The sequence below is a fragment of the Panthera leo genome, chromosome C2, assembly GCF_018350215.1.
Source record: "Panthera leo isolate Ple1 chromosome C2, P.leo_Ple1_pat1.1, whole genome shotgun sequence".
Classification (NCBI taxonomy): Eukaryota; Metazoa; Chordata; class Mammalia; order Carnivora; family Felidae; genus Panthera; species Panthera leo.
The window spans coordinates 64,695,166-64,719,112 of record NC_056687.1 but is presented as its reverse complement, the minus strand read 5'-3'; the positions used below and the strand labels follow the sequence as shown (position 1 = coordinate 64,719,112).

Genomic DNA, 23,947 nt, shown 5'->3' with positions numbered 1-23,947 from the left:
CACGCGTGAGCACAGAGTGCATATTTTCTCCATCACGTATAAAGTGAACATTAATGCAATGAGTTTAACTCCTTCTTTATGTTATTGCATTTCCTCAGAATTAAAATTTGCTGTTACTGACCAGAAGTTCTCTAGGATGGCATTAGCTACTGTTTCCTCAGGGAAGACTGCTCACATTTAGGACCTCATACCAATCTACACATTAAATTGTAAGATTACCCTTATTTAGGACAGTCCTCCATATCTCCGGTCTTTAACGTGATGTGATTTTAGTATTTTCATGAACGAAAAAAAAAAATCTCTTCAGAAAAGGCTATGATAGCTCTTCAGTGTTTATTTTTATAGTCTTCTGCTGATTTCTTTGGTTTTCTTACTTTTTTTTCCCTAACTGCTCACTTGATTATGATATTTGTGACAGACCAGGTCCAGGGGACAGTCACCATCCGGAACATCAGTGCTCTGTCTTCAGGCTTGTACCAGTGCGTGGCTTCTAATGCCATTGGAACCAGCACCTGCCTTTTGGATCTCCAGGTTATTTCACGTAAGTACATAAAATTCTGATGTCTCCTCTCTATCTGGAACACCAAGATCTTTGTTAAACCGGAAATGAAGAGTTTCTCTTAATTGTTTTTAGGTGGTTTGAAGATTAAATATAAATTCTTCTGGTTTTATTAATTATTAAAGTAGTTTATAAATGTATTAGTATACTTTTCTGCCTCAGCAAGGTGACATCTTCTTTACAATAGAATGCCTTTCTCCTCTGGGTCGTGAGAATCAAGTCAGTCACTTGTCTTCAAGTGATTGCATAGTGCTGTAGACATTATAAAAACTTAACAGTGATCTTATGGCCACGACAAGACCTTTTTGTATTTTCTCCTAATCCCTTTACATCTGCTTAACTGTTAGGTGGCCAGGTCACAAATAAGTGGTGCAGAAATGTTGTCTTTAGATGAGAGTTCTGGGTTATTTGAATTCCAGTTACAAAATGTAGTGATGGGGTTGGGATGGGGTGACAGTGAGCCTGCTGACTGCTAGGGTTCCTTTGGGCAGATCAGGCAGGTGAACATCGGTTGCCTGTTCTGCTCTAGGAGTTTCTAGGAGTTGCTCTGCCGAAGTGGTGAGTCCTGTGATGTTCGTTTATTCGGAAAGTGTTTGTGAGCCGACCATGTGTCAGTTAGTTCTAGCCACCCAGGACACAGAAATTTAACTGAGGTTTATACGGATGTAATACTTTAGGCAGTTTTGTTCATTTTAAGAAGGTTCTGTAGTAAACTTTTATGTTTATAAAGTTGCATGAGTATATGCTATTTCTCTCTCTCTCTTTCTCTCTTTTTTTGTTCTTTAAATCTGCCTTAAATATATTTTGCAGCCCAGCCCAGGAGCATTGGACTAATAGCTGGAGCCATTGGCACTGGTGCAGTTATTATCATTTTTTGCATTGCACTAATTTTAGGGGCATTCTTTTACTGGAGAAGCAAAAACAAAGAGGAGGAGGAAGAAGAAATTCCTAATGAAATAAGGTTTGTTTGTCAGATAATTTGTCCTTCATGGCCAGTGTCTGTAATGTGTATCAATTTTTGGCAGCTAAGATTTCTTTGCTAATCCAATGACCGTGATGGCCAAGACAGTTAACATGGCCAAGTAATATTTTTTCCTTGTATGTTACATCAGTTTTCCTCATGATGCTATTCAGAGTTTCTTACTGCATCATGAGAGAGGAAGAGGGTCTAACATGTGCCCAACCAGGAGGGCACATGTTAGACCTCCCTCACCTCCTATATCTCTAAGATAGGAAGGGGTAGGTGGCTGTGACAGTAGAAAAGTTACTTTAGAAAATGTGTTTAAGGGGCACCTGGGTGGCTCAGTCCAGATTCTTGATTTCCATGAGTCCAGGTCATGATCTCATGGTTCATGAGACTGAGCCCCGTGTCAGGCTCTAAGCTGAAAGTGCAGAGCCTGCTTGGGACTCTGTTTCTCCCTCTCTCCCTGCCCCTCCCCTGCTTGTGCACTCTCTCTCACTCTCTCTCTCTGCCTCTCAAAATAAATAAATAAACATGAAAAAAATGTGTTTGACATTGGCATTTATAATAGAAGCTAGAAGGAACACCACAAGAGTATACCTGTCCGTGTGTACACAGCGAGGCCAAAGCAATATGGCTTGGTGTGAGGAGACAGTTCAGTCAAGGATATGAATAACTTCAGAAAACAATGTGAAAATCATCTTTAAAGAAAAGTGACTCTTGGCTCTACTATTTTGTAGGGATATGGGAGTACAAACTTGGTCTCACATTGCATCACATCATATCCTAGTTGAGAATGCTTTAATGACGCTAGCCTACTTAGTGTGACACACACAGCCCTTCAGGACCTGACCCTCCCCTGCTTCCCTGGTCCTCTCTCACCACTTCTGTGATCCTTGGTGTTCCAGTCTGTTCTGTATTCTCTCATGCCTCAGGGTCATTGCTCAAGCCTCCACCCTCTTCCTGGACCATACTCCTTGCCTTTTCATCCATCTCTCTGGTAAATTCTTTGATCGGATTCAAGATTAGTCAAGGCATCACTTCCTCACAGACGTTTACTTTAGTCCCTTGTCCAGTGTCTCAGACTTGAAGGTGTTCTTGCATTGATTGTCACTCCCATTTTGTCATAGGCTTCTGGGGTATAGAACTGTGTATTTTTTTTTTCTTTACATGAAACATCTAGTAGAATGCCTGGTATTCAATAAATGTTAAATGAATTAGTTAACATCTTAAGTTAAATTAGTAACTTCTCTTAGCCTCTTACAATTCTTACAGGTTTGGATTGTATGCAAGGATAGATTTCATCCCAGCATAAGATCACTGAGGAAAATCACTTATCAGCATACTACAGTGATTTCTCAAACTCCAAAGTGCAATAAAGTCAGGCCAACTCTAACCATTTTTTGAAACTCCACACACCCATAGCTTGGTTTGCTAACATTTTACAGCAATAAGCTCAGTGGATTTCTTCATGGACTATTTTCCCATTTAGAGCAAAAAAAAAAATTATACATACGCAGATGTGCGCGCGCACACACATACACAACTTTTTTCAGTTATATTGGAAAGTATAGTCTTTGAGATATTTGACATTACCTTGCTACCCTTGGAGATTGAGAAACCTCAAATTTTTCTTGAGGATTGTTTCAAAGGGAATGAATGCCAAAGCTGAGGCCACCAGGACTAATGTGTTTGCTTTCACGATAGTATGGTTTGTCCTGAGAATTTGTACTTCACAGACATACTGGCCTTAACATAAGAAGAAAGAGTCCTGGGAAGGAGGGTAGGGTAAAACTCAAGTAAATCCTAATGACAACTTTATTTTTTGTTCTTTTTCAGAGAGGATGATCTTCCACCTAAATGTTCTTCTTCTGCCAAAGCATTTCACACCGAGATATCCTCCTCAGAGAACAACACATTGACCTCTTCCAATACATACAACAGTCGATACTGGAGCAACAATCCAAAAGTTCACAGAAACACCGAGTCATTCAACCACTTCAGTGACTTGCTCCACTCAGGCAATGCCAATATACCGTCCATCTATGCTAATGGGAACCACCTGGTCCCAGCTCCACATAAGACTCTAGTAGTGACAGCCAACAGAGGGTCATCCCCACAGGTTGTGTCCAGGAGCAACGGCTCAGTCAGCAGGAAACCTCGGCCTCAACACACACACTCGTACACCATCAGCCAAGCAACACTGGAGCGAATTGGTGCTGTCCCTGTCATGGTGCCAGCCCAGAGTCGGGCCGGGTCCCTGGTATAGGACCTGAGTGGATAAAGTATTCAGAAAAGAATCAGTGGAATGCCCCAAGCAGGGGGAGGGTGGGGTGAGCAAGTTCTGGGAAAGAAACACTTTTCCTTGTAAGGATACTAGTAAAAAGCACCAAGGAAAAGGCAATGCCGTTACCTGGCCAGTGAGTTTTGTGGAATGAACTGGGATTCTCCATCTTGAAGACTTGTTTCCCCACCACAGATGTCCTAGGATTCTGTCCAAAAAACTGGATCTCAAAGATGTGCCAAGCCAAGGAAAAAGTTGTAAGAGCAGAATAGCCCTTAAAACCCAACTGCAGTCCAGATGGGCTTGTCCTTTAATTCATGCCTAACTAATAATTTTTCAAGAGACTAAGGTGCCAGCTGAAGTTTAAATGATGAAATTATTTAAAAATATAGTTGTCTTTAGAAAAAATGAGCAACCCTGATATCATTACCATTCCCTCTTTATCTAGAGGGCTTAATGGCACGAATAGTTAATACTGGTCCCAACAGGGCTGGTTCTTGTATCATAGAATAAAAGCTTTTTACACAAAATTCAGTAAGAAAAGGGGGAAAACAAAAGCAACTTCTCTGAGAAGCCCCTTCATATTTATTTATTTATCCCTTCCTGAACCATGAATTTCATATTTGGAATATTGCTGTATTGACAGATTGTTGCCTGTCTGTTTTTCTAGGGTCTGTTCCAGGTCCATGACAATTACTGTTCATTATTTCCTGGAAGAATATTTTTTTAAAAGAAAACTATTTTTTTTAAAAGACATGAGAAGCATAGGGCTAGGAAAGAAAAGACTACTGTTTATAGCACATTCAGTGATTAGGTTTGTTGAGAGTTTCAGGAGGCCCCTCACAAGGGAGAGCGAGCTGGGCTGTGTCCGAGGAACTTGCACATCCCTGGCAGGCTCAGAGCAGGGCTGTCCAGGGTTCCCTGCTTTCACACTAGGTTACTCTTAATGAGGGCAGCACCTGATGCCTTTTGCATCGAGGTAGATAATGTTCTCCTTGTTTGACAAGTCGAGGTTAGTAGGTTTTTACAGGGAGGTCAGGAGTTGTTCTGTTGTTGTTGTTTTCAAAATAATTATTTTTGAAAAAGAGATAAGATTGAGACAAAAGGGATGCCTTCAGGTATGCTCCTGGGAGGGTCTGCCCTATATGTGTCACAGCTCAGGGTTGTAGTTTTGCCCAAATGCGTTTTATACCACTGTAAAGAGACTCCTTCTGTGATTAATTACCTGGCTTGGCTGGCCTTGGAGTTTACCAGATAATTTACAGACTCCCCACTGTTTTTCGCTGTGTGGATCTGGGCATACTTGTATCGGGGACTATCTTGCCTTAATCACACTTTAAGCAACACAGAAATGATTTGTTCGAGAATCGTTCTCTGAATTATTTATGAGGCCGACCTCGTGGTTCCATAAGAGCATCATTTCTTTCCCAATGTTGTCTTGCACTCCCTCTTTGCACTATGCCTTTTGCCCTCTTTTCCTGCAGCATAGTCGTCACAGGGAGTGGCTTCCTGATTTTCAGACCTACTTGGAGAAATGGAAGCCAGCAGCTGCTGCACACACTGTTTTCTGGGAGGGCTACACTCAGAACCTAACCATTGTAGCCATTTCAATATTGATGAAATGCTGAATTTACATTAGCATTACTTATTTTCTCCATGTGATGGTTCTTGACTTTGTAAAAAATTAAATAAATGAATGTCTATACTTTTTCTAAAGAGTGAAAATACCATGACAGAAAAGGTACTATCAGATGTTGTTTAGAAAGCATTTATCTTGCATTTCTTTATTCTTTCTAATGATCTAAAATTCAATAAAAGTTTATTCATATAAAAACAAGTTGTCATTAATTATCACACATTAATGAATATATGATCTTATATGTAGTGTTCTTTACAAGAATTTTCTATTCTGTTCAGTAGTGTTCATAATAATTTTAATGAGCATACAGTACTCTAGAAATTACTTTACCTTACTTATTAGAGCTTTGAGTCCAGTTCTCCTGTGTATGACTGAAAATGCAATGCCCCTTTCATACATTGCACTATTTTTCTATTTCCCAGTTTGAAGTTCATGAAGACAAGGTCCATGACTGCTTTTTTCACTCTGAATCTCTGTCACCTAGCACAGTGCCTAATAATAGGTATTGTGTAGATAAATGAATGATGGCTTGTAAACTGAAGTTGTCAAGTTTCAGTTCAGAAAGTTATGATCTCCATGTATACTGGATCATTCCTTTGTTGTAACTTTTTATTTTGAGATCATTTATATATTTACATGCTGTTATAAGAAATAATAGAGACTCCTAATATACCCTTCATCTAATTTTTCCAAATGGTGACATCTTGCATAACTGTTATACAGTATCACAAATTGACATGGATACAGTCGATCAACCTTTTTCATATTTCAACAGTTGTACATGCACTCATGTATGTGTGGCGCATGCATTTAGTTACCTGCACTTTTATCACATGTGTAGATTTATGTGACTGCCACCACAATCAAGATAGAGGACCACTTGTGTTACCCTTTTATAGTCTTGGCCACCTCCCTCCTCCCCAACTCCCTAATCTCTGATTTGTTACCCATGTCTATAGTTTTCTTCAAGCATGATATATAAATGGAATAATGTAGTATGTAACATTTGAGAATTAGCTTTTTATTGCTCAGCATAACTCCTGAGATCCATCCAAGCTGTTGCATGTATCAGTGGTTCATTCCTTTTTATTGCTGAGTAGTATTCCATGGTACAGATATATCAGTATGTTTAATTGTTTGCCTATTGAAGGGTATGAAGGATATTTGAGTTGTTTCCATTTTTGGCTATTACAAATAAAACTGCTGTGCGCATTTTTGTAAGCTTTTATGTGAACATAAGTTTTTATTTCTCTGAGATAAATGCCTGGGAGTTCAGTTGCTCCATCACCATTTGTTGAAAAGGCTGTCCTTCCTCCATTGAGTTGTTTTTGCATCTTTGAAAAAATCATTTAGTCAAATTTGTGTGGGTCTCCTGAGTTCCTTAGCTGTTCCACTGATCTTTGTGTCTGTTCTTCCACCAATGCAATGGTGACCACTAGCTATTTAATAAGCTTTAACATCTTTTAGAGTGGTTTCTCCCACTTTACATTCTTTTTTTGAAATTGTTTTAACTATTGCAGTCCCAGTGCCTTTTGATATAAATTTTAGAATAAGGTGGTTTATTTCTATGAAACTCTTGGCTGTTGTAATTGGAATTACATTAAACCTATGACCAGTTTGGGAAGGCCTGGCACCTTTACTATTTGTGTCTTCCAAACTATGGATATGGAATGTTTCTCCATTTATTTAGGCCTTCTTTATTTTATCAGCAATTTTTAATTCTCAGGATACAAATCCAGTACATGTTTTGTTGGATTTGTCCCTAAGTATTTGATTATCTCTGAAGCGATTATAAATGTTACTGTGTTTTAAATTTTGGTTTCTGTGTGTTTGTTCTTCTTAAATAGAAATGTAATCGAGTTTTTTTTTGTCTTGATTTTGTATTCTGTAACTTTGCTGAAACTCACTTCTTCAGGATCTGGTTATTTGGTTTTGTGTTTTGTTTTCTCATAGATTCCTTGGGATTTTCTACATACATAATCACATCATCTGCAAATAGGGACAGTTTTATTTCTTTCTCTTCAATATGTGTACCTTTTCTTTTTCATAGCATTATGTTAAATAAAAGTGGTTAGTGTGATATGCTTTCCTTATTCCCATTGTAGGGGGAAAGATTTCATTATTTTAACCATTTAGTATGATGTTAGCTATAAGTTTTCGTCAGTGCCTTCATCAGATGAGGAAATTTTACTCTGTTATGAGTTTGCTGAGAATATCTGTCATCTATGGGTGTTGGATTTTGTCAAATGATGTTTTCTGCATCAGTTGGTACAATCATACTTTTTTGTTCGGTTTTGTTTTTTGCTTTAGTCTATTGATTATGCTGGATTACTGACTGATTTTCAAATGCTGAATCAATCTTGCATACCTGGAATAAATTGCATTTGGTCATGGTGTATAATTTTTTAAAACACTCACTGCTTGATTTTATTTGCTAATATTTTGACGAGGATTTTTTTTGTGTATAAAAGTGCATAGAATTTTCTAGTAAAATCATCTGTGGCTGGAGACTTCCTTTTCAGTTTTTAAATTACCAATTCAATTTATTTAATTGGATTATGGTTATAGGATTATTCAGGTTTTCTATTTCATCTTGATTTTCAGTAGTTCCTGAGTTTAAGGAATTGATCCATCTCTTCTAGCTTGTCAGCTTTATGGATGTAAAGTTGTTTATATTTTCCCCTTATTATCTTTCTGACAGAAGCTGGAATCTGTATTGATGTCTTATTCCTGACATTGCTGATCATTGTCTTCTATCTTATTTATTTTTATCAATCTTGCCTGAAGTTTGTCAATTTTATTGATTTTTAAAAAAAGAAACAGCTTTTGTTTGTTTTTTTTCTGTTTTTCTCTTTTCAGTTCTATTAATTACATCCCTTCAGCTTGCTATGGGTTTTTTTCTCTCATTGTTCTAGTTTTCTTTCTTTTTACTTAATTAAATTCATTAGTTAATGGCAATACTAGTTTCAGGAGTAGAATTCAGTGATTCATCACTTACATACAACACCCAGTGCTCATCACAAGTGGCCTCCTTAGTACCCATCACCTATCTAGCCCATCTCCTACCCACCCCCTTCCCTCAACCCTGTTCTCTATCAAGAATGTTGTAGTTTGTTTCCCTCTCTTTTCTCCCCCTTCCCCTGCCTACATGTTCATCTGTTTTGTTTCTTAAATTCCACATATGAGTGAAATCATATGGTATTCGTCTTTCTCTCATTGACTTACATTCATGTCATTGCAAATAGCAAGATTTCATTCTTTTTGATGGTTTAGTAATATTCCAATATATATATATACCACATCTTCTTTACCCATTCATCAGTTGATGGACATTGGGGTGCTTTCTGTGGTTTGGCTGTTGTTGATAGTGCTGCTATAAACATTGGGGTGCATGTCCCCCTTCAAATCTGTATTTTTGTCTCCTTTGGGTAAATACGCAGTAGTGCAATTGCTGGATCATAGGGTAGTTCTATTTTTAGTTTTTTGAGGACCCTCCATCCTGTTTTCCAGAGTGGTTGCCCAGTTTGCATTCCCACCAACAGTGCAAGAGGGTTCCCCTTTCTCCCCATGCTTGCCATCTGTTGTTTCTTATGTTGTTAATTTTAGCCATTCTGACAGGAGGGGAGGTGGTATCTCATTGTCGTTTTGATTTTTCCCTGATGATGAGTGATGTTGAGCATCTTTTCATGTGTCTGTGAGCCATCTGTATGTTTTCTTTGGAAAGGTGTCTACTCATGTCTTCTGCCCATTTCTTAACTAGGTTTTGGTTTTTTTGTGTGTTGAGTTTGGTAAGTTCTTTATAGATTTTGGATACTAACTTTGTCAGATATGTCATTTGCAAATACCTTCTCCCATTTTGTAGGCTGCCTTTTAGTTTTGTTGATTGTTTTCTTCACTGTGCAGAAGCTTTTTATCTTGATAAAGTCTCAATAGTTCATGTTTGCTTTTGTTTTCCCTACCTTTGGAGACATGTCTAGTAAGAATTTGCTCTGGTAGAGGTCAAAGAGGTTGCTACCTGTGCTCCCTTCTAAGATTTTGATGGTTTCCTGTCTCACATTTAGGTGTTTCATCCATTTTGAATTTATTTTTGTGTATCGTGTAAAAAAGTGGTCCAATTTCATTCTTCTGCATTTCATTGTCCAGTTTTCCCAAAAACATTTATTGGAGAGACTGTCTTTCTTCTTGGATATTCTTTCCTGCTTTGTTGAAGGTTAATTGACTGTATTGTCTATTTTTGGGCCAGTACCATACTGTCTTGATCACTACAGCTTTGTAATTATGACTTGAAATCCAGAATCATCGTGTCAGTTTTGTTTTTCTTTTTCAGAAAAGAAGCTCTTTTCTGGCTCTTTGGGGTCTTTTGTGATTTCATACAAATTTTAGGATTGTTTGTTCTTGCTCTGTGAAAAATGCTGGTGGTATTTTGATAGGGGTTGCATTAATGTGTAGATTGCTTTGGGTAGTATTGACATTTTAACAATATTTGTTCTTCTAATCCATGAGCATGGATTACTTTTCCACTTCTTTGTGTCCTCTTCAATTTCTTTCATATGTGTTCTATAGTTTTCAGAGTACAAATCTTTTCCCTCTTTGGTTAGGTTTATTCCTAGGTATCTTATTGTTTTTGGTGCAATTGCAAATGGTACTGATTCACTGATTTTTTTTTCTGCTGCTTCATTATTGGTATATAGAAATGCAACAGGTTTCTACATGTTGATTTTATATCCTGTGACTTTGCGGATTTCATGTATGAGTTCTATTATGTATCAGTTCAATTTTTTGGTAGAGTCTTTTCAGTTTTCTACATAGAGTATGTCCTCTGCAAATAGTAAAGGTTTGACTTCTTCCTTGCCAATTTGGATGCCTTTTATTTCTTGTTGTTGTTTGATTGCTGAGACTAAGACTTCTAGTACTATGTTAAATAGTAATGGTGAGAGTGGACATCCTTGTCTTGTTCCTGGCCATAGGGCTCTCAGTTTTTCCCCATTGAAGATGATATTAGTTGTGGGTCTTTTGTATATGGCCTTTATGATGTTGAGGTATATTCCTTCTATCTCTACTTTTTTGAGGGTATTTATCAAGAAAGATGCTGTATTTTGTCAAATGCTTTTTCTGCATCTATTGATGCAGGGTCATATGTTTCCTATCCTTTCTTTTATCAATGTGGTGTATCATGTTGATTGATTTGTGAATATTGAACCAGCCCTGTAGCCCAGGAATAAATCCCACTTAATCATGGTGAATAATCATTTTAATATGTTGTTGAATTTGATTTGCTAGTGTTTACTCAGAAATTTTGCATCTCTGTTCATCAGGGATACTGGCCTGTAATTCTCCTTTTTAAGTGGGGTCTTTGTCTGGTTTTAGAATCAAGGTAATGCTGCTTTCATAGAATAAGTTTGGAAGTTTTCCTTCCATTTCTATTTTTTGGAACAGTTTGAGAAGAATAGGTATTAACTCTTCTTTAAATGTCTGGTAGAATTCCCTTGGGAAGCCATCTGGCCAGGACTCTTGTTTGCTGGGAGATTTTTGATTACTGATTCAGTTTCTTTGCTGGTTATGGGTCTGTTAAAATTTTCTATTTATTCCTGTTTCATTTTGGCAGTTTGTGAGTTTCTAGGAATTCGTCCATTTCTTCCAGATTTCCCAGTTTGTTGGCATATAATTTTTCGTAATATTCTCTTATAATGTTTGTATTTCTGAGTTGTGGGTTGTGATCTGTCCTCTTTCATTTATGATTTTTATCAATTTGGGTCCTTTTTTCTTTTTGAGAAGTCTGGCTAGGGGTTTATCAATTTTGTTAAGTGTTTCAAAGAACCAGCTCCTAGTTTCATTGATTGGTTCTACTGGTTTTTGTTTGTTTGTTTCTATATCATTTATTTCTGCTCTAATTTCTTTATTATTTCCTTTTTCTGCTGGCTTTAGGCTTTATTTACTGTTCCTTTTCTAGTTCCTTTAGGTATAAGATTAGGTTGTGTATTTGGGACCTTCTTGCTTCTTGAAATAGGCCTGAATTACAATATACTTTCCTCTTAGGACTGCCTTTGCTGGATCCCAAAGGTTTTGGACTGTTGTGTTTTAATTTTCATTTGCTTCAATGTATTTTTTTTTTATTTCTTCTTTAATTTCTTAGTTAATCCATTCATTCTTTAGTAGGATGTTCTTTAACCTCCATGTATTTGAGGGCTTTCTAAATTTCTTGTGGTTGACTTCAAGTTTCATAATGTTGTGGTCTGAAAATATGCATGGTATGATCTTGATCTTTTTGTTCTTGTTGAGGGCTGATTTTTGACCCAATATGTGGTCTATTCTGGAGAATGTTCCATGTGCACTTGAAAAGAATGTGTATTCTGGTACTTTAGGGTGAAATGTTCTGAATATATCTGTTAAGTCCGTCTGGTTCAGTGTGTCATTCAAAGCCATTTTTTCCTCGTTGATTTTTTTGCTTAAGTGGTCTGTCCATTGTTGTAGTGTGGTGCTAAAATCTCCTATTATTGTATTATTATCAAAGCGTTTCTTTAAAAATTTTTTTAATGTTTATTTATTTTTGAGAGAGAGAGAGAGAGAGAGAGAGAGAGAGAGAGAGAGAAAGCACCAGCAGGGGAGGGGCAGAGAGAGAGGGAGACACAGATTCTGAAGCAGGCTCCAGGCTCCGAGCTGTCAGCACAGAGCCTGACATGGGGCTTGAATCCAAGAACCATGAGATCATGACCTGAGCTGAAGTTGGATGCTTAACTGACTGAGCCACCCAGGTGCCCCTATCAATTAGTTTCTTTGTTATTAATTGATTTATATATGTGGGTATTTCCAAGTTGGGGGCATAAATATTTAAAATTGTTAGATCTTCTTGATGGATAGACTCATTAATTATGATATAATGCCTTTCTTCATCTCTTGTTACAGTCTTTGGTTTAAAATCTAGTTTGTCTGATGTAGGTATGGTTATTCCGGCTTTCTTTTGACATCCATTAGCATGACACATGGCTCTCCATCCCCTCACTTTCAATCTGCACTTTCTGTCTTTAGGTCTAAAATGAGTCTCTTGTAGGCAGCATATAGATGGATCTTACTTATTTTTTCATCCATTCTGATACCCTATGTCTCTTGATTGGAACACTTAGTCCATTTACATTCAGACTGATTACTGAAAGATAATGAATTTAGTGTTATTGTGTTACCTGTAGAGTTGGTGTTTCTGGTGTTGCTGATTGGTCCTTTTTAGTCTTTGTTGCTTTGGTCTTTCCCCCCCCCCCCCCCCCCCATTCAAAGAGTCCTCCTTAATATTTCTTGCAGGGCTGGTTTAGTGGTCACAGAGTCCTTTAGTTTTTGTTTGTCTGGGAAACTTTAAAAAAATTTGTTTAATGTTTATTTATTTTTGAGAGACAGGTAGAGACAGAGCATAAGTGGGGGAGAAATAGAGTGAAAGGGAGACACAGGATCTAAAGCAGGCTCCAGGCTCTGGACTGTCAGCACAGAGCTCGACGTGGGGCTCGAACCTATGAACAATGAGATCATGACCTGATCTGAAGTCAGATGCTTAACTGACAGAGCCACCCAGGCATCCCATGTCTAGGAAACTCTTTATCTCTCCTTCTATTCTGAATGACAGCCTTGCTGGATAAAGAATTCTTGGCTGTATATTTTTCCTATTCACGTTGACTGTCCTGCCACTCTTTCTTAGCCTGCCAAGTTTCTGTGGACAGATCTGCTGTGAACCTGATCTGTCTTACCTTGTAGGTTAAGGACTTTTTCCTTTGTTGCTTTCAGGATTCTTTCCTTGTCTGTGTATTTTGTGAACTTGACTATGGTTGGCTTTTGTTGAATTTAATGGGAGTTCTCTGTGCTTCTTGGATTTTGATAGAAGTGTTCTTCCCCAGATTAGGGAATTTTTAAGCTATAATTTGTTTGAATAAGCCTTTTTCCCCCTTTACCCTCTCTTCATTTTCTGGGACTCTTTTAATACAAATGTTACTATGTTTTAATAAATTGTTCAGTTCCCTAAGTCTGCCTTCGTGATCCATGACCTTTGGCTCCCTCTTCTTTTCAGCTTCATTATTTTCCATAATTTTGTCTTCTGTATCACTAATTCCCTCCTCTGTCTTGTCCATCTTCACTGTCCTGGCCTCCATTTAGGTTTGCATCTCAGTTATAGCATTTTTAATTTCAGCCTGACTAGATTTTAATTCTTTTATCTCTGCAGAAAGGGATTCTCTGGTATCTTCTATGCTTTTGTCAAGCCCAGCTAATACCCTTAAATCGTTGTTTTAAATTCCAGTTCAGACATCTTACTTATAACTGCATTGATTAAATCGCTGTGAGTTCTACTTCCTATTATTTCTTTTTGGGGTGAATTTCTCTGTCTTGTCATTTTGTCCAGAAAAGTAAAGAAAGAAAAAGAACCCCCAAAACAAATAAAAAAGCAGAAGAAAGCAAAAAACAAAAAAACTGTGGATCCTGGGTGTGTTTTGGTTTGCTTGTTAAAATAATCTAGGTCCAAAAATTAAAATAAAACAAAAATAATATAAAAATATATAAAAATTCAAAATAAAAAATAACTACAAAAATAAAAGTAAATAGGAAGCTAGATCCTATTTCCCTTAGAACTGAAGCTTTGTAGCATCCTATGATTAGCAGACTTGGTGCAAGAGTTGTTTGTGCTGGTCTTCTGGGTGGGGGTGCTGCTGCGCTGATTCTCAGTCTGACTTGTTTTAGTGGAAATGGCTCTCCAGCTTCAGTGGGGGGAAGAGCTTGGTGTAAGCTGCTCAGACCTCAACTAGGTGGCCAGCTGTTTTGCTTCCTGAAGGCTTTCAGTGCTCATGGGCTGGATGAATATGGCTGTGCCCTGCTCTCTCCTCCTGGAGCTGACAGATTGCACCCCCTACTCTTCAGGGAACCCTCACAAAAGAGTGATCAATCACCCCTCTTGTGTCCTTGATTTCCATCAGAACCCTGCGTTTATCCTGCCCGTGTCCAAGCTTTTTTATCTCAGGCGTGCGACTTCGAAAATTCCAAGTTTTAGGGACTTTCGTGGTGCTGACCTGCTCTGTTCCTCTGGGGAAGAGTCTCACCCTGCTTTTGTCCGCCTGTGGGAGGAAAGCAGTTGCACAACTGCTCGGCGGTTCAGAATTTATGTCAAAGCAGAGCAGAAACCAGCACCCCTGTTTGCTGCCCTCAGCCAGAGTCCCTGCTCCTATGACTGGAAACAGCACAGCACTACAGCACGTTGGTGCCATTTGTCTTTGCAACCAAGGGGATCATCAGACCAAGCTGTCACTCCTGGGATTCTGCCCCACTTCACCACCTGAGCACCTGTAAGCTAGGCACATCCCCCACTGTGGCGCACTTCCAGAAGTTCAGATTTTGTGCTCTGCTCCTTATAACACTTGGCAGTAGCCTCCACAAGCATGCTCCCTCCCTGCCACCACACCCACAGCTATGTCTCCCTCAAGTCAACTCTCAGCACCTTCTAGAGGGTGGTCACTTTTCTACTTGTAGACTTGCAGTTTTTGTGCTTTCAGACCTCTGATTTCTTGGGAGTTCACAATGATTTGATTACTATCTAGCTGTGTTCAAGGGATGAAACAAGCTTAGGGTTTCCCTCCTCCTTTACCATCTTAACTCCCTCCTGCTCATTTTTCTAGTTTTCTGAGGTGGGAACAATGATTTCAAACTCCTCCTCCTTTTTAATGTAAGCTTTTTTTTGGGGGGGGGGGCTGTAAATTCTCCCTCAGTACTTCCTTAGCCGCATCCACCTATTTTGACATGCATTTTCATTTTCATTGAATTCTATGTGTTTTTATATTTCCTGTGAGAATTCCTCTTTATCCATGGATTATTCAGAAATGTGCTAATTTTCAAGTTTTTGGAGATTTTCTGATTGTTTTTCTGTTAACGATTTTTAGGTTGAAGTTAGAAAAATAAATCTGTATTATTTAAAGTATAAAAAATCTATTATTTGAATTCTTTTAAATTTGTTGAACTCTGTTGGTACATGTTCTGTGGGCTCTTAAAAAATGTTTATTCTGCTATTGTTGGGTAGAATGTTCCATATATGTCAATTAGATCCTGTTGGATGATTGTGTTGGTCAGTTTTATATCCTTGTTGATTTTTTACCTAGCAATGAGTTTCTGAAACTTAAGTGTTGAAATCCCCAACTATAATTGTAGAGTTGTCTATTTCTCCTTTCAGTTTATCAATTTTTGTATTATGTATTTTTGAGGCTTTCTTTCTGGTACATGTATAATTAGAATCATCATATCTTCCTGGCTGATTGATCCTTTTATCATTATGTAATGTCCCTCTTTGTCTCTAGTTATTTTCTTTTATCTGAAGTCTATTTTATCTGGCATTAATTTACCACTCCTGCATTTCTAAGTTACTGTTTGCATGGGATATCTTTTTCAGTCTTTTACAACAATGTCATAGTATTTGAAGTGAGTTTCTTGTCAATAGAATATTTTTGGATCATATATTAAAAATTTTTTTTAATGTTTATTTTTGAGAGAGAGAGAGGCAGAGAGAGGGAGACACAGAATCCAAAGCAGGCTCCAGGTTCCACACTGTCAGCACAGAGCCTGACACAGGGCTCCAGCCCAGGAACCATGAGATCATGACCTGAGCTAAAGTTGGACACTTAACTGACTGAGCCACCCAGGAGCCCCTGGATTGTATTTTTGTATCCACTCTGCAAAATCTGTCTTTTAATTGGTATGTTTAGACCGTTTACATTTAAGATAAGTATTGATATGTTTAGGGCTAAAATCTATTTTATTTTTTTTGTTTTGTTTCTCCCCCCTTTTAAATTATATATTTCTCTTCCTTCTTGTGGGTTACTTGAATAATTTTTAGGATTCCTTCTTGATTTATTTATAGTGTTTTTGAGTATATCATTTTATAGTTATTTATTTGGAGAGAGAGAGAGAGAACGAGAGAACAAGAGAACGAGCACATGTGAGCAAAGGAGGGGCAGAGAGAGAGGGAGAGAGAGAATCCCAAGCAAGCTCCATGCTGTTAGTACAGAGCCTGACATGGCTTGTATCCCATAACCTGAGCCAAAATCAAGAGTCAGACACTTAACCGACTGAGCCACGCAGGTGCCCCTCACTTTGTAGTTTTTTTTTTTTTTAGTGTTTATTCTAAGTATTACAATAAATATACAGAACATATCACAGTCTACTTATATTAACATCTTACCACTTAAAATGAAGTGTGAAAACTTACTTCCATATATATCTCTTTTCTTTCTGCACTTTAAAACATCTTTTTCTTGATTGCAATATGTTGTACAATTTTTTTCAATTATCAAATAGGATTTATAAAGTTTATGATGAGGAATCCATTATATGCATCATATTTCTGCTGCTTCTTTCTTGCTTTTGGATGGTCCAGGATTCCTTCTTTTCTTATTTCCTTTTTGTTTGAAGAACTCCCATTAGCCAATTTGTAATGGTAGGTCTGCTAGGAGCAAAGTCGATCAGTTTTCTTTTGAGAATGTCTCTATTTCCCCTTCATTCCTCACTGGGTGTAGTTTTCATGGTTGACAGTTCTTTTCTTGAAGCACTTGAAAAATTTGGGAAATGTTCCACAAGTACTTCTTAAAACACTCTTTCAGCCTCCCTCTCTTTCTCACATCTTTCTGCGACTCTGATGATGGATCTTTTGTTATTGTCCTACAGGTTCCAGACTCTCTTCATTTTTTCAATCTGTTTTCTCTCTGTCATTCAGGATAAATTCTATTGACCTGTCCTCAGGCTTACTAATTTCTGTCTTCTGTTGTTTCCACTCTGTGTAGTGAGATCATCCAGCAAGATTTTTGTTTCAGTCACTGTATTTTATAGTTTGGCAACTTACATTTGATTCTTTTTAAAACAAAATTTAATCATTAATTTAAATTTTATGTTCCATTACATTGAGATATAAGTTATTTACCATAAAGTTCACTCATATGAAGTGTATAATTCAGTTGTTTTCAGTATGTTTATGGAGTTGCACAAATATCACTATAATCTAATTTTAGAACATTTTCATCAGCCCCAAAGAAACCTGTACCCATTCACAGTCATTCCTTATACCACGCCACCTTCAACTCAGGCAATCACTAATCTGCTTTCTGCCTATAGAGATGTCTACTCTAGACATTTCATATAAATGGTATCATACAATAGGTGTGTGTGTGTATGTGTGTGTGTGTGTGGACTGCCAGATTTCACTTAGCATAACGTTTTCTTAGATTCATCCAAGTTATAGTTGTATTTTTGCTTTATTCCTATTTCTTTACTGAGACTTTCTAGTTTTTCAATTTCAAGAGAATTCATAATTGCTGATTGAAGCATTTCTATTAGCGCTGACTTAACAGTCTTGTTAGATAATTCCAACATCTTATTCATTTTAATGCAGATATCTATTGATGGTCTTTTATCACTCGTGTTGTGATTTTCCTGGTTCTTGGGATGATGAGTGACTTTTTAATTTTCTCCTGGACATTTTAGAATTATATTATGAGGTTCTGAAACTCTTTTTAATATCCATTTATTTTAGCAGATTTTCCTCTTGCTGAGGTATAGCACAAGAGCCAAGTGCTTATATATGTTTAGTTTCCTGGTGGACACCACTGATAGCATCTCAGCAAAAGTGGAGTGTTTACACCGTCTCTTTGCAGATGGGTGGGGTAGAAATATAGCTCCCCTTTGGCTCTGCTTAAACCATTTTTGGTGAAAGTGGGGCACCAATCCGCACCATGTTCTTGCCTTCAAGTGGGGGGTATAAACTCAGCTCTTGGCTGGGCCTTGCTGAGACCCAGAAGGGAAGAAGAAGCATGCTTACACACACCACTGTTGCTACAGGGTGGGAGTAGAAACTCACTTCCATGCTGCCCAGCTGACAGCAGTGGAGGGGAAGGAGGGAGGTAGGTAGAGTGCCGCATTATCCTGCTTCCTTGATGGGAGGTACCTCCCCATTGGCCTGCTGAGACCAGGGGAAAGAGAAAATGGAGTGTCCGCTACGCTGCTTTGAACCACTTCTTTACACCTTGTTAATATTGGGTGTGAGAGCAGGCTCGGCTCCCCGCACTGGGGCGGTACCAACGTCTCCTAGAAATCCAGCTTCTTTCCGCCGTTCAGAGTATTTCTATACTTGTTTGTTGTGTTATGTCCAGGTTTTGTTTCAGTGTTTATTTTCACCATTGTTAGAGGGAAGACTTCTCTTACAGTGGGAATTATAATGGGGCTACCCCATCTTGACTGGAATCAGAAATCCTGGGACATTATTTTAAAAAATGATGAGTTATATCTTATAGTACTCTTAATATTTGGAGGATTCTCAATTGTGTATTAAAATAAAATTCTTATTCCTTCACTGGATTCATTCAGTCCCTTCCACAAATGGTCTATTATCTTTCCATTCTCAACTTAATACTGCTTCTCTATGTGAAAACTGCTTCAGGTCTGTTCACCTTCCCTCAAACTAACTTTTTTTTTTCTTTTTTTCTTCTATACCTTCCACCTGTCTCTACCCAAATCTTTCTGTATCAAAGTCTAATCCAAATATTCTGTCCTAAGCCTTCTTTTTCTGTCTAGTGAGAAGTGACTGCAGCTTCTCACAAGCTATAGCATTTACCATATGTAAGGGAATCGTCATGGTCTATACTACATTCCTGTATTTCTATACATGATTGATCTCCCCCACTGAATTCAATTATTCTACAATCATTTTTTATTCAATACTATGTGCTAAACATTGTTCTAGGTTTTGGAGATAAACACAGAAAAAAGCCACAATGGCTATCCTCAAGGAGCTCAGATGACAGGAGTACAGACCTGTAAACCAATTATTGCACTTAATATTATAAGTATACAAGTGGATGTTCATAGAGTTTAGGCAGGTAGGACGGTATCTTTTATACCTTAGTTGTGGTCACAACACAGCACATTGCTCTACTCAGACAAAGTGCTCAAAGGATGTGTTAAATTGATGAAAATAGTCAATTGGTCTCTTAATCTTAAAAGTAGCAGTCAGATATCAGAAAATTGCCAAAGCAACAATGAATCAGACTTATTTACTCAAAGGGCATCCCAGTTCCTTGGGATGGGTTCTTTGGAAAAGCTAGAGATGGTATACTAAAATGCAGTGATTGGAAAGAATCCCATGGTAAGTAGCTATGAAGTATTTTACGTAAAAATAATAGCTGTTGTTTTGTGCTTACTGAAAGGGCGGGCCTACGCCAGCGGACTCCATCTTGTTCTGTGTCCTTCACCTTGACCACACCTCCTCCCCTTGAGTAACCCTCCCCTCACCTGCCTAACAGGACTCGGACCCTTCCCCAGCCAATCGGCTGAGGCCATAGCCATTACCTCACCAACTGCCCCTAGGCCCCAATAAAACCTTTGTCCTTTTGAAACTCGCTCTCTCTCCCTGGTATCTCACTGCTGTGTCGGTGCAGGTAGGGGACTGAGCTCGAGCTAGCTCGAATAAAGGCTCTTTTGCTTTTACATCGGACTCGGCTCCCTGGCGGTATTTGGGGATCACGAATTCTGGGCATAACACTTACTATAAGGCAGACACTTATAAAAATGCATTTAGCATTCATTCATTTAACCTCATCACAGTCCTATGTGGAAGAGAGTTCTCATATTTTACAAGTCCAGAAACTGAGTCTAAGAGTGCTTGAGCAATTGGCCAAACTAGTGCATATCAGCCAATTGCTTTTCTCAGCAGGTACTCCTGTCTGAATGTCCAAATGTCTGGATGAGAGCTCTGGGGTCTTTGCTGTTTTGTTTTCTAACAACCCTCTTATGGACAAGTCGTCCAACTTATGTTTGGCGAAATAATAACTTTACAGAAAAATATTGAGAAGATAAATACAGCCTAGAGAAAAGTGACTTGTGAATTCTGTGTGGACGTAGTTATTTACAGCTTTTCCTCACAGCTCCCGTGTGAGTAAGGTATTATTGCCCTATTTTAGGTAAAGGCAGGGCACAACATTCTGACTTAATCATAAGACATTAATGATAGAGACAGAATTTTGAACAAAGCAGTAAGCGTAAATGCCTGCTGTGTATTTAACACTGTGAGTTCAGACGATAGCGGATTAATTTTGGCAGGTTGGATAATTACATTAGACAGTTTAGCCTAAAATAATTCATGTTGAAGCCACATTTCTGTGTCATCCATTAATTGACCCCCACCCCAAGTTCATCAGATTTACAGCAGTTTTGCATTTGGGGCTCGGACAAGATTATATGACCATGCATATGGATATGGATAAGCTGCAATTGTCCACTATATTGGACAAATTATAAAATTCTTGAAGGCTCCAACTCATCTATCAAAATGAAGATAACAGTAGCTATCTTTGAGGGCTACATGAAATCATGCACATAGAGTGAATAGCACTATGTCTGGCCATAGTAAACACTCAATATTAGCCATTATTCGTAGTTCAGAAACTTAAATTTTTAGTTAAGTCATTTATACTTACGCAGTATTCCAGTTCTTTTCGCTGGAGGTCCTGCAACATCTCAAATAGTACTTTGGGACTCTTTTTGTTTAAGAAAAAGAATAATACTGGGTAATAATTATCTGCTCAGATAGTCCCTTGTTTGCTGTTTTCCCACATTTATTCCAAAATAGCACCTCTAGGTTCTGATTACCATCAATTTTAAATCACCGAGGAGAATTAAAAAGGTGGGAAACATCAAGGTTTACGGTGTACCTACTGTGTGCCAAACAGCATGCTAATCACTTTGTACGTATCCCATTCAATCCTCACAATACACTTCCAAGTTAGTAGTATCATGCTAATTTTATAGAGGAGGAAACTGAGGCTTACATAGGGTCAGTAATTTGCTGTAGGCCACAAAGCTGGCAAGTTTTAGAGCCAAGAGTATTGCCATAGACTGCTATGTTAAAAGCCATGTGAAAAGTCTTGGCAGTGTCTCCAATTTGGCACGGCATAGATAGAACTATTAATTCCTTCTAGTCATTCTTTGTCCAAGTGTTTTTTTTTTTTTTTTTTTAACCAATTGGAGGAAGTTTTCATCTCTGACCTTCTAGATTATTAGAATAATTTTCTCCGCACAGTCACAGCTTTCAAGTCTTCCTTTTGAATTCCTACACATTAGGGAGTCTCACAGCCTTCTACTTTTTTCTCGTTGGTTTCCTAGGGCATTAGCTGTTTGCATAAAGGACGAGTTCCCTCACCACCTATAGCTGCCGCAGTCAGAGGTATTGTGAGAGGAGGGTGAAGTGCAGGGAAGTCTCTGAGGTGAGAAGTTTTGAGAGGAACAAGAGGTTCCTGAAGGCACCCGGTGACTGGAGGAAGCTGCTCACTGGATGTGCTGCACTACCCTGGACCCTTGCGTGTCTGTCCAGCTCCACCATTTCCTGATGACTTAAGGCAACTTGTTGAGTCTCTCTGAGCCTCATTTTCTTCCCCTGTAAATGAGGATTGTAATTCCTACATCAGAGTTTTGAGGATTCGATGAGGTAATGTGTGTAAAATGGCATAGTTCTGGGTAAATTGCAGCCCGTGTTGTTTGGCTTTGTAAGTGCTTTATTTGAATTTTATAAGGAAGGGAAAACATTCCAATGGGAAGACTACAGAAGATCTGAGTCTCATATACAACCAGCTCAACATCCTCCCTCTTCTTCACTTCCCTTTTCCCGATCGTCAAGAAGTCAAGGCTGTGTTCACCTTTCCAACGTCACAGACCCCCTCTTTCATTACGATGTAAGAGGAAGCTGTGATTTTCTGAGCCCCAGCCCTTTCAGTGCCAGACCCAGAGTTCAGCAGCTACTCAATGACCACCAAGAGTTGTCAAGAGGGCTCAGGATGGTCAGATCTCTTGAACATTCAAGAGAAGTCAGAAATGCAGATTTGAGTATCTACTGAATTGTGGATGATGACAATGAATTTTCCTAAAAGCTGAACCCTGTTCAAGTTAACTATGCCTGTCTGTGGGCCTTGGTTGACCTGTGGTCTAGTACCCACAGTCTCTGTTCTAGGAAAGACCTAATTTCTAGCAGCAACGTGTGTTGATCCACCTCCTCTGTTAAACAGTATCTGGTGTCCAGAAAGTACGTGCCAGGCACTCTTCTTTTCTATACACTTTCCATTAACTCATTTCAATCCTGACAACAACTCAGTGAGGCAGGTACTATTACTGTCCTATTTTACAGAGGAGGAAATGAGGCACAAGCAATTAAGCAGCCCCAGCGGAGCTACGATGAGGATTCAAATGTAGGCAACCTGGCTCTTCATTGCCACACAGAGTTTTCTGATATATGTGCTCCCATAAGAAGACGAGAAGGTGCATTATTGATCGTTTTTAAATTAAGAGGAAGATTGGTGGATTTAGATTAGTACACCCCTCTCCCCAATTCTCCTAACAATCTGGGCTTAACATGGAAAGGAGGGGAAGAGAGGGTGGTCTGGCATCTCATTTCTTCTGCTAGGTTCTTCTGGAGTAAATGGAGCTGAAAACCCCCATTGTGTAAACTCCCAGCCTATCCCCTCCCCCTCAGCAAGAAGTCATGAGCAAGTCTTGAGTCTACATAACTCTAGAAGCCTATAGAGGAAAACTCTTCATTAACAATGCATTGATTTGTGACTGCACTTTTATAAAAAGAACAGCTTTATTAGAGGCTTCTACAGCCTTTTTTTTTTTTTTTTTTTTTTTTTCAAGTGTAGTGTTTTCGGTTACTTGCAAAGCCCTGCAGAGGAATTAACTTGTAGATGGGTACAAGGAATCATCAGATGTGTTGCTGCTAGCACTTTTTTTTTTTTTTCATTGAGTACAAGGGTGAAAAGAATGTTATTTTTTGGGGAGGATTATCAGGAAAGAGAATTTCTTCTCAGTTGATGAAACACAGCCAAAAGGGGGGAAAATCTTTCACCTAGCTCTTATTTTAATTATTCCATATGATGAAAAAAAATTCCCCTGTCTTGTCTGAAAAAGAAAGTGAAAACTTGTCATTTTAGTCTTGCACTAGAAAACTTATAAATATGTTTCACAGAGAAAAACAGAACTGGGCAGAAATTTTTGGTCAGACAGGGAGAGGCCTGGGTCTTAGTCACCCCATCCAGGAAAAGGAAATGATTTATCTAAAGCCCACCATGTGCCAGACACAGTCCATACATTATCTTATTTATTCTCACTTCAAATTCATGAGGTAAGTATTATTTTCCCTGATGTGTTGGAAAAAAACAGTCATTCTTAATTCCTCTCCACCTCCATGTCCCCCTCCTCTGCCCCCAGACACTGGTTGTGGCTTCAGAAAGAGGAGCTGCTTAGAGGTGGCAATCTCTTGGAAAGTGAATAAGGAGGGGAAGGGAAAGCAGAGGATTTTTCCTGTAATTTCTGTTAGCATAGCAAATGTTTTTATTTTACACTTTATTTAGGAGCACTGTAGGAGATTATGGGAAAGCTAAACCTCCCAGCACTCCAACCAGCCATTGCCACCACCATACCTCCACAGGAGAGCAAGCTATAGACTTGACATTTTCT

The 23,947-nt window shown here is 38.5% G+C and overlaps 1 protein-coding gene across 9 annotated transcripts in view; it reads left to right on the top strand.

Annotated features, from left to right (window-relative positions):
- Positions 1-5,628, top strand: part of IGSF11 (immunoglobulin superfamily member 11) — a 194,492-nt gene extending 188,864 nt beyond the window's left edge. For 8 of the 9 annotated variants that reach the window (XM_042955435.1, XM_042955438.1, XM_042955437.1 and 5 more), the window contains 3 exons: positions 419-541; positions 1,370-1,520; positions 3,360-5,628. In XM_042955435.1, the coding sequence (XP_042811369.1) occupies positions 419-541; positions 1,370-1,520; positions 3,360-3,789 (704 nt within the window). In that variant the 3' untranslated portion in view covers positions 3,790-5,628. The remainder of the gene's footprint in view (positions 1-418; positions 542-1,369; positions 1,521-3,359) is intronic. The other variant, XM_042955439.1, reaches the window with a different exon arrangement.
- The last annotated feature ends 18,319 nt before the right edge of the window (positions 5,629-23,947 follow it).